This window comes from Lampris incognitus, chromosome 2 (genome assembly GCF_029633865.1).
Source record: "Lampris incognitus isolate fLamInc1 chromosome 2, fLamInc1.hap2, whole genome shotgun sequence".
Classification (NCBI taxonomy): domain Eukaryota; kingdom Metazoa; phylum Chordata; class Actinopteri; order Lampriformes; family Lampridae; genus Lampris; species Lampris incognitus.
This window is the reverse complement of record NC_079212.1, coordinates 28,446,420-28,459,081: the sequence shown is the minus strand read 5'-3', so window position 1 is coordinate 28,459,081 and position 12,662 is coordinate 28,446,420. Positions and strand designations below refer to the sequence as shown.

Below are 12,662 nucleotides of genomic sequence, written 5' to 3'. Positions count from 1 at the left end.
AGCTAGGATCTTGCTCAGCTGCTCATTCCCAAGCTCTTGGCCTATGTCCCACTGCATTTTCCTGTAAGGTCTCGACTTCCGCTCCAATTAGCTCTTTATTGGTAATTTTTAATATCATCGATAAACAACTAGCACTATGTTTTTGTAAGGAAAAAAACCCCATTTTTGGCGAAACTGGAGCCCATTTCCGAGCTTTGGGTTCTCCTGTGTCTGACGGTTCATGATACGCAGCAGATAAGTTGAACTGCGGTCGTGGCACATTCGATCCATAGTGGTGTCCAAAATAGGCCATGGAGAGAGCTGACTGGGAAAAAGAGCTCATTTTCAGTTGAGCGGCGATGAAGGTTGGGAGCCACTTGCGACATTTATTTTAGGATTCCCACCAGTGTGGCAAGATGCACGCTCTACACTCACGCACAAGCCCATGAAAGGAGAATGTCCAGACTCAGCCAATTGCTGGGAGCCTGGCAGCGGGATAATATTCCAGGAGTGTGTGTCATGTAACATTTTGTGAGTTATCGCTTCGAAAGGGGCTGCTCATCTTGGCTTGCCTGTTTTTTTTTTGTTTTTTTTTTCTTTCAATTTTTAAAAACTTTTTTTTTTCTTTTGCAGTATATGGATATCCAGAGAGCCAGGTTCAGAAGCATATCAGTGTTTTCCACATGACACAAAGCCTGTGAGAAATGTGGATTTGAGTGTGGAAATTGCCACGATAACCTGAACTAAAGCTCTAAATGATGACATGAAATAATTTTCCTTTGTATTCCTCCTGGAATGCCTCTCATCAAGCTGTGAAGTTGGATTCGCGGAGAAAATGAAAGCCTCACTCTGTGATGCTCCTCACTACTACATAAACAATATTTATTGAGCAGTAATCTCTCTTGATCAGAAGCAGACAAAGAAGATTAGAGTTGAAGATGCCTTAATTCAGAAAATTGGGAGGAAAGGAGGGGGAAAAAAACAACACACAGCTGTAGCTGTGCGAGGATTTTTGATGTCTTTGACAAATCTGCCCGTGTTTGTCTAACTCTTTTAGACCATATGCTATAGCAAACAAAGGCATGTATTTAGATCTGCTTTGTGTTTTTCCCCTTCCTGTGACATACATGACAACTCTTGGGACTAGAGCAAGATTAATAATGTGAAAGGGGATTAAAAGCAGGCCCCTGGTAGTGGCAGATGTCTTCAGAAAAAAAAGAAAGAAAAAAAAACAGCACAGAGAAAAAGAAGCCATGTTTCGAGCATATTCATAATTAATCCTTCTAATAAAATGCCAATTATGATAAAACTGACCGAGGCCAGAATCAGCTTACAGAAACATAAAAGTAAAAGCCTCTTGCTCTCAAACTGACTGAAGGCCAACAGTCATAACCTGTTCGGCAGACCCAAAGTCAATAAAGTTTTTATTTGCAAAAATCCTTGTTGGGTGTGACCAGATATGAAGCGATGACACATTATTCATATTTGTGTATCCTAGGATCTGCCATACATTTTCTCGGGAGCTGAAATAACCTCGCTTGAAAACGCTTGCTGTTACAGTTTTGATAGCCGTCGATGGGCCTCATGACTTATGAAGACATCCTTAATGTAACCTTGGTGTAAGGGAACAGCAGCTCTTTAACACCCGCTAGCTGGTTTCGGCCTGCAAATGGAGGGGTGGGATGTGGAGTGTGTGTGTGTGTGTGTGTGTGTGCCGGGGGGGGGGGTACCGGGGGGCATCCGTTTACAGGCGATGAACCTTGGCTGTAGGCTACCACGTTACCTTATCATGAAGTACCTCATTTTCAATATGACGAGCGACAAGGCCTAAAGAATCTCAACTGTTGGGCTTTAAGCTTGTATAAACTAAAGCTTGTGAGACCTGGGGAGAAAAAGAGAAAGGTTTTTTTTTTTGGCAGATACCCTCAAAGATAGCCTCAGGGTGAACAAATTCTCACCTGGTAGTTGCACTCGGGGTCCATGCAGTGGTAATGCTCTCTATACTGATAGGCACAGTGCACGTGTCCACAGTGTTGACTTCCGGAGAACCTGGAAAACCAAGGAATAGGAGATGGTACAGAGTAACCATTAAGGGCTCTGGGGACACAACACTGAATAATACCAGGAGTCTTTCTTGCAGTGTGGCAACACTTTGATGCTTGCAATAGCAGCAAAAGCCACAAGGCAAAATGACGTTGTGACCCCGATGATGAGACAGATATATAAAAACTGTTTCATGTGCTTCTAAGACTAACCGACAAGTTAACAACATGCTGTGTAAACAACCCTCTAATGCAAGTGCACAAATTCACCAATGTGAAATCATTTATTTTCCAATGATTTTACATCGCTATGGAGACCGTTTTTATAAATACCGGTGAAACCAAAAGGTCTCTCTCTCTGATCACCGACAGCAGCGAGAAGCATGTTTTCCTCGTCTCACCTTCAAAGCAGCAAAGCTCACCCTTTCTGACTGACTTCTGCTTTCCACACTGGCGCGACAATTTACCCGTCTGTCACACCAATTTCAGCCAAATTAGCTCCATTCATTTCAAAAGCAGCCGGTGGAGACCCTTATTAAATCGTAACCCTTTCCCCTGACACACACACACACACACACACACACACACACACACACACACACACACACACACACACACACACACACACACACACACACACACACACACACACACACAAAGTATGGATCCTTCAATTGCCTACACTTTTAAGCCCTTGCTAAATCAATGCACAGTTCTCCCAGGTTAACCACAGAGCTTTAATCAGAGAAAAAGGTTAGGTCTATGGAGATGGCGGAGTACGTCTATCTACTCTCACCCCCAACCCCACCTCACTCTCAGCCAAGTCCAAAGGACAGACTCCAGATTGGCACAAGCTAAGAAGGGCCCCTGCTCGCAACTGTACGGCCGCCTTTACAGGCATGATTATGAGCTTGATGATGATGACTGTTAAAATCCTCCAATTACCACTCAAAACACACAAATAAACATTTGCACTGCTGCTGCCAAGAGCTCCATCTGTGTGAAGTGTGGAGGAGGAGGGGGGCGGCTAAGTAATAGATTTTTTTTCTCTATCTTTCTCTTTTTTTTTTCCAGCCTCTTACGATTATCCCAGAGCTGCATTTACAGATCACTTTGCTGAGTTCATTAAGCTAATTGAACGGCAAATCCACTACCTTTTATAAGTTGGTTGTGTGGTAGGAGGTTTCTGAACATGGCAATTTTCTGAGTTTTGTGGGGGGGGCTTATTTGAGGGAGTGGGGTTGGGAAGGTCTGGCAGCTCTTTCAAAAAAGACCACACCGGAAGTGGACCTACTACACACGTATGTGTGCACATGCCAAAAGAGACCAACATATGTCCCTGCCATTAGCGCTCTCCTCGGCCCCATTGTGTGTACAAACACACACACGCACACACACACACGACCCCCCCCCCCCCCAGGGAGTGTGGCCCACCTCTCTGCTCATTGCCCAGTTGTATCACTTTGCCTCTGGACAATTCCCACTTGCCACGTCAGGGGTCTAATGGGCCACTGCTATTCAGCGCCAGATTAAATATTAATATTGCCACAATACAGAGATTGCAGTGCATCTCTCGTTACACTGGAGACCCGCAGATCAAAGTGCCGGGGCAATAGTGGGTGCATGAAAGCATTTATGGAGAAAAACAGCGGCTAAACACAACCAGGGAAGCTCTTTAAAACATCAAACTATGGTGCAGTGAAAGGATGAAGAAGCCCCCCCCCCCTCACAGGTGTGTGTGCAGCAGAGCTGGGGGTGTGTGTGTGTTGGATTCGAACACCTTTACAAAGCTTGGTTTTTAGCACAACTGTGCGCTCATTAAGCCATTGCTCCAGAGATGCACCTCACCCATCTCCTTTTTAACCCCCCCACCCCTGCCCCCCAAATGTACTCGTCCATATTTGCCCATTTTATAAGCCTTCCTTTTCTGTTTTTTCCCCCTCCCTCCTCTTCTTTCCTTTCTTTTTTTTCCACCCACCGCAACACGGAAATTGAAACTGTATCTGGGCTTATCTGCAGCCTCCCTGTGCATCAACTGCCGAGATGTTTAGACAAATTTTATGCATTATGCAGCGCAAATATCAAAACAGTTCTTGGCAGTGCCAGCAGAAGCCTCATTAAAAATTCCTTAATTAAATCTTCTTGCAAAATGTAATCAGTCCAAGGAAGGGGTTTCGTGTGTCTGTGTGTTTGTGTGTGTGTGTGTGTGTCTGTCAGTGCCAGGGCTTTGATTTGTGCCCTTCATGTTACGGCTTGGAGAAGTAATCATTAACGCCAAAGCCACTTTGGCTTTTCAAATGCTGTTTTTCTTTCTTTTTAAACTGAATAAACAAACAAGTGATAATCACCTTACTAGTGGCGTCTCAAAATGAACGGGGGGACATTGTTATGTGTCCATTGAAACGCGAGACACCTCCCCTCTGCTGATGATTTGTCTCTGCAGGTGTCAGGAGAGGTTGTCTTTGAGATCAGTTTGTCTTGGGTCTGGTGATAAACAGAGGAGCTCGAGAAGAACTTGGCCTCTGAGCTGGCATCCTCTTCGAGTCTCTCTGTCAGTCACTGCTAACAGCAAAGCATTACGGTCTCCACTGATGACTCAGTGTTTTAGTACTATGCAAGCGAGGAGCATTATTTCAATGCTTTTACAGTATGCTACCATCAACCATTACTCTTTCATTACCTATCTCATCCTTCCAGTTCCTCTCAGCACATAAACTTGGCCTCTCCTTAATTCATTCACTGCACACAAAACATTCCCATACCAATCCACCATCCAGTTATATCACTGAATAAAACACACCATCAATTACTAAACAGGTCTGTCTCAGTGTTGGGCATATTTCTCCATTGGTGCAATTCAGGGAGGGATTTGCATACCTGGCGATATATTTCTGGTAGAGGTTGACGTCGTCAGCGGCAGGCTTTTCTGGTGGCAGGCCATTCCTAACGCAACAGCAAACACAAAAGAGACAGGATTAATGGTGAAGTTGGGCTGCCCGTTGTTAATAAAAACAAACTGACACAATATTTACTTACAAGCAGCTTCCAAACTTTGGACTATCAATATACATTTTCTTGTGGCACAACAGCGTTTTCATGTGGTGCATGAATCAGAGATGGAGGGAGCACACTTTGATGCATGGTCTCCCAACCAATGAAAGGCAAAATGCGGAAGCAAAGGGACATTAATCTTTTATGGGGGTATTTGGTTGAGTGCTCATATGCAAAACTGGATAATGGGGATGTAGGAGAAAAGCTCTGAAAAGGTCTTTTCTGATCATCTCTAAGGGCCTTTTGCTTTAAATGCTGATGCCATGTCGTCTCCAATCAGTCTGGAACCAGTCAAAACAGCTGGTTTAAAATGGAGGTAGATCAGGTTTGCCACCAATTTCTACCTAATCAAGTTACTAGTTAAGATCAATGTAGAAGTTGTTGTATAAAATAATATAAACAGAGGCATGCTAGAGAGCAGTTTAGTTGGTGTTACCTGTGATGTGATTCTCTGCATGGAACGGCTGTCAGTCTTGCCGGTAGATTGATAGAGTCACAATACAGTATTTCTCCCTTTTGCTCCCTCTCAGCATTGGCATTTAGCTCCATGTGAGCAGCTCTACACAGGAGATGGTTTGAGGTTAATCTGGCCCAGAGGGGAGGCTGCACTAGCAGATACTCTCCCTAGACTCCCCCTTCCCTTCTTGTACACAAGGACTAGGCCAGGATGGGCCAGTTAGCTGAATATGCAGCTATGATGAGACCCAACCTGACAAAAAAAAAAAAAAAAAAAGCCAAACCCTGAGGGAGAACTGCTTGAGGGCCCCAAAACTGGAACTTTGTTAGGCCTTGACTAACTAAAGACAAGGTCAAAACCAATCAAACAGACTCAGGGAGCCCTTTTTCCTGGTGGCACCGCACAAAGACGCTAGGCTAGTTCCCTGAACCCCTTGTTTGCTTGCTTTAAAGGAGGGCTGTGTTGAGGCCCCTGTGACTCTCCAGGAGGTTAGTCATGGCTCCAAAGTAATTAAAGAGAGAGTTGTTGCACCCTAGCCAAACGAAGGAAGTCAGTCGCTTTGCGGTAACTGTGCTAAATCAGTCTCCATGGAGACCTACGACAAGTAAACGCTTCATATGCCTTCGCAACTCATCATATCGGGGATCTATTGGGCGCCATGCACTATTTCACACTACATTCTCATTGGCTGCTGTGGAGGTGGCAATTACCTTTGTGTTAGGCTAACTGACTCACAGTAACAGTTAAGTGTATGTGAGATGCACATTAGCTTCAAGGTTTTCCACTGAGAGACTATCAATGAGGAGTAGACAGACCTTGGAGCCTGGCATCTTTTCAATGCACTATCTAGCAGTGGACCTAGCTCTCTAAGTTACAGCAGAGCAATGCGTTATGAGGTTTATTAATTCATTATTCTGAGATAGGCATTGTTTAAAGTATTTTGTTCATAGACCTTTCATATCAAATACTGGTCAAATTGTTTTTGATTGAAAAAGAGGGATAATGTTCCATGCTTTTAACACTTATATATAGCATATTCTCATACAGTATATTCTTAAATATATACAGAAATGAACAATAAATGTTTGAATGGACTTACTTGACAGAGGACACAGTGCCTGTGGTGATGGAGTCAGTCTTGGAGAAGCTGGACTTTAAGTAGTCAGGGGTGTTGAAGGTCATGTGCCCTGTCTGGTCCATTACCAGCCCTGGGGCAACGCTAGCCCCAGCTGCACCCACGGCGGGGACACCCGCAGTGCCTGGGGTTCCTGGTGTTGCAGCGAGGACATTTGGCATCAGTGAGGCCTCGGGCTTCCCAGGCATCAGCTTCTGAATGTTCCTGACGTCGTACTTGGAGGGGCGGCCCATTTTACCAGTCTTGAAGGCGATGGCACCACCCATATCAGGGTTTCCTTCACCTGGCTTGAAGAGGTGCAGGAACTTGACGTTCTCCAGGTCATACTTGGAGGGCCGCTTGTATGTGTTGCCATTTTGCTGCCGCAGACTCTCACCCATCTTCAGCTTCTGGATAAAGAAATCGTACTTGGAGGTTCGGGAAGCCATGTTCTGGATGTGAGAGTGGTTGGGCTGCTGAGGGGTGCTCAGCTGGGGTCCTCCAGGCTGTTTGTGGCTCTCCAGGTTAGAAGGGTAGATCTGGGCCTCAGCTCCTGGGAGGCATCCAGAGGTTTGGAGCATGGCAGTGCTCTTGTCTTGAGTCAGTTTGGAGTTGAGGTCCTCTGGTTTGGGTGGGGAAGGATGCATGGGCCAAGGTACGGTCTCACCGGCCTTCAGCTTGCGGATGTACTCTTCATACTTGGAGAAGCGGGCACGCCGCGAGGCCTCCTCGCTGCTCAGGGAGGCAGAGTCTGAGGTAGGGGCTTTGAGCTTCTCAAAGCTGATTTTCTTGGTCAGCTCGTCCCTTACCTGCTGGTCATCATATCCAAACATTCCCAAAAACTCATTCATGGTATTGGCTGCATAGTCTCGCAGAGCAGAGGCTTCTCCTGCATAGAGAAGAGTAGAGAATAGATACTCTTGGGGGAGATATACAACTCTTGCTGCTCTGAAATATTTTTTTCTGTTAAACTGTTATCCTAGTAAAAAACAGTAACCAAAAACAAAAGAGAAAATAGGAAGTTTCATAAAAAAAAAAACCCAAAAAAACAATTGTTCAAGGCTGTCAACATGAAGCTCAGAAAGAGGAAGCAATTAAACCTAACTCATACAATGTTTTCAGTCATTTGAAGTAACTTGTTGGAAATGAACTAAAACTATCACTGGAATTCCCCATCTAGTCAAAAATAATGATTGAGGGTGAATAATTCTGAAAGTAACAACATCGAAACAACCTGCATATTTACTTATGAAAAAATGAGCCAGATGTATGTTGAGTAAAATTCATAAAATTTGGACTCATAACCACTTGTGATGCTTGGAACATCTGAGAATGACCTAATTATTGAATCATATTTAGGACAAAAAAAAAACAAAACTGTAAGTCTGTCCTTTCTTCTATCCTAAAAGGTGAAACATAGTATTTGAGCTTTTACATATTTGTGAACTGAAATATTCCTCTTTTTTGTTTTTTTTTTGTTTTAAGAGTCCATTAAATTGGACAACCTCCCCAAGGACATGGGCAAAATGTAGTAAATGTATAGTTTAATTGCATTATGTGGAGATTAATTCTGGCCCATTAACTTTCATCCAGGTTAGTGCAAGGGGTCAGAGAGTGGGGAATGGGAAAAATGATTTTGCCTGAAAGCAAAGGAGAGAAACAGCTCTGCATAACTTGCCTTAATTAACAAAAAAGAATGGTTGGATGGAAGACAGAGTGAGCGAGAGAGAGGGAGGGAGGGAGAGATACAGACAGAGAGACAGAGATGAAACTAACTGAGCAGTTTTTCCCAGAGAGATAGGGATGAAACTAACTGAGCAGTTTTTCCCAAGAACAGTTGTGTTTGTTGATCAACATTTATTTCAAAATTATCCCCATTTTCACTTCCCTTTCGATGTCAAGTAAACCTTTTGGCCTTCTTAGACTGCACTTAGCACTATCCCAGAACCTGGGTCCAGGCCTTTTTTCTAGTCAACCGATGCATTCATCCCTAGTACACATACGCATACGCGCATGCGCGCGTGCGCACACGCACACACACACACACACACACACACACACACACACACGCGTGCAAAAATGGTCAGAGGTAGCACCAGTCAGCACCTTGGTAATTAATACACAAATATTTCAGCTCTTGTCTCAGATTTCTATGTTATTGCTAAATCGGTCGCTCTCCCCCTGCTTTTCACATCTCCTGCGAGGCATGTAAAATAATCCCCAAATTTCCATCCACTGCGTTGGGGTTGGCCCCCTCCATGGCACATCAGCATGAAAGGGGATCCGTTGGATCGAAATGGCATGAAAAATTTAAGGGAAATGGATCAGGTATTTGAGAGGAAATACCTGCATGTTTTTCCCACGGATCACTTGGTCAAAACTACGTGTTTGCATGTACAGAAGACCGCAAAGTGATGATTTTACATGAGCTTTAACTTGAAGTTTTAGCTTCCCGTGTTTCCATATTTACTTGATGAACATGGTTAATACCATGTTTTCTAACTACTGTATGTTCAATACATTTTCAGCTTTTCATTATCAGCTGTAGCACATAGTGGTAAATGGTGTAAAAATACCTATCTAATCAACATATCAATATTGCAATTTGTGGCTACTTTTATACAGTATGTTTAGTGTTTACACTGACGTCATAGCTTTTTACTGCTACTGTGGTGGTAAGGGCATCTCAGGTCAAAGTATATCATATAGCTCTAAAGTTAGCGTGGATGCCCCCCACTCCTCCCCTCAAGTCATAAAATGGGACCGCCTTTTACTGAATTTTGAATGATGAGAAAATAGGTAGAATTGACACTTTGAAATGTCAAAAATGTGGATCAAATGCTGCTGTGTTTTTTTTAAATACCATCATAATTACACTTGCACTGTCATCAAGGTTATTACTGTTCTTGTTTTTGATTAGTTTTGTGTCCCTTGTTCCTTCGAGATAGCAGTAGGTCATTAAAACCTACAGTATATGATCTTTGCGGTAGATTCAAAGGCTGCAAAATGCAAAGATACAATGCAAAGAAATGAATTTCAATTGTGGAAGCACTTACATGCACTTGTCATAATTTATTTAATTTGCTCAGCATATTATAATCATACTTTTACCAAAAAAAAAAAAATCAGCCAAGTCTCTTAATTCAGCAGTGGGGCCATGTGGCATGCTATCAATGGCAGGCAAATGATTGGACTTGAACTGAAAGGATTATGTCAGGGACTGACAGGAGATAACCTTTCTAAAACACCATGTAAATGAGTTTTCTTCTCTAGCCTTATCTGGCTGCCTCTTAATGATGTCATGTGAACACCAGGAGGGGAGCTGGGGCTTACGGGTTAAAATGAGATTGGCCCCACCACTACTTCCATTCTCACTCTCTCTCACTCTTGCTCTCTTTCGCTTGCCCACTCATGTGACGACTCCCCCACCCCTGCACTCACTTTGGTGTCCCTGGAAAATCTAAAAAGAAGTGGTTCCTAATCTCGCCACTTCATGCTGGCAAATTCCATTGCGCAATATAGACCAAGGCCATGTCTATGTTTGAGGCAATTAGGCTGCATTTTCCTTCCCAGATATGATAACAAATGGGCATTATATCTCCTTTGGCTGACCAAACATGGCCATCAGTGTGGCATAGCTTCTCGGCTCACAGGACTGAGAGGCAGAGGTGTTGCTGATGATAAAGGTGTATGCTAGGTGGCTATATATGGACTATTCTACAGTTTGAATACACTGTGAAGCGCTTCAGTTTTGCAGCAGGCATACACAATGCCAACCCATCAGTGAAAAATGGTCTCTTAAACTTAAATGGATTAAGTGAGGTTCAGTGAATGTTGTCAGAAAAAGAAAGAAAGTCAGATCAAGTGATATGGTTCCTATGATATGATCACGTGAGAAAATACACATCTTGAAGTATTTAATGCATGTTCTTCATGGGTCTGTTATACTGAGTTTTGAAAGAAGTACTTTTTTGTTTAAAGTAGTACAGGTGGGTTTTACGTTAATGGACATCGGTTTCTGAATATGTAGTTAGTTCAACCGAAATGAAATGTATTAGTTTGAACTAATTTGAAATGACACAGACACAAAACGGTATGCAACCTCAAACTTCCACACTGTTTGGTAAGTTAATTACCAGACAGTAAATAGAGAGGGGCTTTGAAATGGCTTGAAATGAACAATAACCTTTTACAGTGAACTCAGAATTGCAATCTGAAGTCAGGCCTGTTTGATCCCTCTGAGCATCTTTGTCATTGCTTTCATAGTTTTTTTTATTCATTGGTTTTTCCATTGACTGGCTTATGAGGGCTGCTATAATGCGACATCTAAATTATCTGGGAAAAGTATTCTGGGGTTTTGCACTGATAGGAAATCCACACGATGCCTCAATGTGAGGAGTTAAATGTTTTGAAGGTCGCAGTTTCTCTCATTGATCTTGCAATGTTTGTTAATTACATTGTCACTGATGTTGTGAGAGATAATTAAGCCACTATGTTTATATGCATAATTATGCGCACTCCGGCATCAGCCTTTGAAAGACAGCGGTGAGAGGGAGAGGGGGAGAAAAAAAAAACGTTCTAATTGTGAGCCGCACAGAAACATGGCAATATAGATGCCCTAGTTACAATCAACAAAGAACTATGAAGGGAAAAAAAAAACAGAAACAGGAGGTGCGACTGATGCAGTCCCTCTACAGTCTTCAAACACTGGTTTCTTTGTGAAGTGCAGAGAAGTATAGAAGACAGACAGAGGAGGACAAGGTGTTTGCTCGTTCCACAGCAAATAACAATTTTTTTGCAGATTTTTACCAGACAAAATGAGCTGAAAATGACCAGAATTTTGTGTCTCTTTCTGAGAAGCTCAAATTCCCTGCTACTACTGAGCTAAAGAGGGAATTTAGGTACAAAACCCCCCCCCAAAAAAAAAACCAAACAAAAAAAATCCCCAACAAAGCAGCATTTTTACTCTCTGGCAGACACCCAAACCTGGATGAAAGCTTCTCTCTCGAAAAATGCAAAAAAAAAAAAAAAAAACAGAAAAAAGGTGAGCAAGCACAAGACAAAGCCTGGTTTTTTCACCACAACTACCAAGTCTCAACCTCAACCATGCCCTGTTATTTTTTTTCTCTCTTTCCGTGTCTGTGAAGCAGGCTTAATCTCTTCCTATTATCAACCTGCTCTTTTTTTTCCCACCTGTTTTACTGCTCTGTGTTTTAATACTGCTCCGATCTGTGAATAAGACCATACTATAAAGTCTCTCAGATTTAAGGAGGGTGTGCTTCTTAGTTCAATGTTCAGCAAGTAACCACACATTCTCTAGAGTTTGTGTGTGCTGCTAACATGCACTGTTGTCACTTAAGGGTGACTGTTGAAACTGTGTGCCACCTTTATCTATTTAATATCCTTAAATGATACCACAAGAACATCATATCATAATAATCACATGGGTGTTAATGTGAGTCATTAACAACAGCAAAAACTATAAACGGAGCCGTTGAAATATTCCAATATTTGTGAACAATAAATAGACTGAGCTACTACCCCTGGCGAAATGATAATGATGTGCCCTTAAATGTGTTTGTACAGTGAGAACGGCGCCATAATAAATGGCCGCTTGCTCTATTTCTGACTTTATTTGACAACTGATCTCTTGGATGTGAGAGCTGTGAGCTAATCTTTGCCAGAAACAAACCTGAACCCCTCCAGACTACTACAGCATGTAGTAGTGGGGCTTTGAGCAATGGCAATGGCTAAGTTTAGTGAGCTTAGGGAAAATCAAAGACTCAATATGTAATCCTGGGTGTAATATGAAGCTTAGCCTGGCCCTGCCAAGCACTCTTGGCCTACAGCTGCTGGGAGAGAGCACAAACAGCCTTGTAGTGTAAGCCTACTCCCAATCTGAATTTCTTTATACAGTTAACCACATACAGGGACAAGTTCCTGCTTTTCATCTGGCTTGCCGATTGAATCTGTCTTTAGGCTGATACTGTCACTGTCTATTCATATTGTAACCCAAGAG

At 42.8% G+C, this 12,662-nt stretch overlaps 1 protein-coding gene across 1 annotated transcript in view; it reads right to left on the bottom strand.

Annotated features, from left to right (window-relative positions):
- Positions 1 to 12,662, bottom strand: part of casz1 (castor zinc finger 1) — a 208,270-nt gene that overhangs the window by 23,676 nt on the left and 171,932 nt on the right. The window contains exons 5-7 of the mRNA XM_056299172.1: positions 6,629 to 7,532; positions 4,899 to 4,964; positions 1,938 to 2,028 (exon numbers count right to left, since the gene is read on the bottom strand). Coding sequence (XP_056155147.1) covers positions 1,938 to 2,028; positions 4,899 to 4,964; positions 6,629 to 7,532 — 1,061 coding nt within the window. The remainder of the gene's footprint in view (positions 1 to 1,937; positions 2,029 to 4,898; positions 4,965 to 6,628; positions 7,533 to 12,662) is intronic.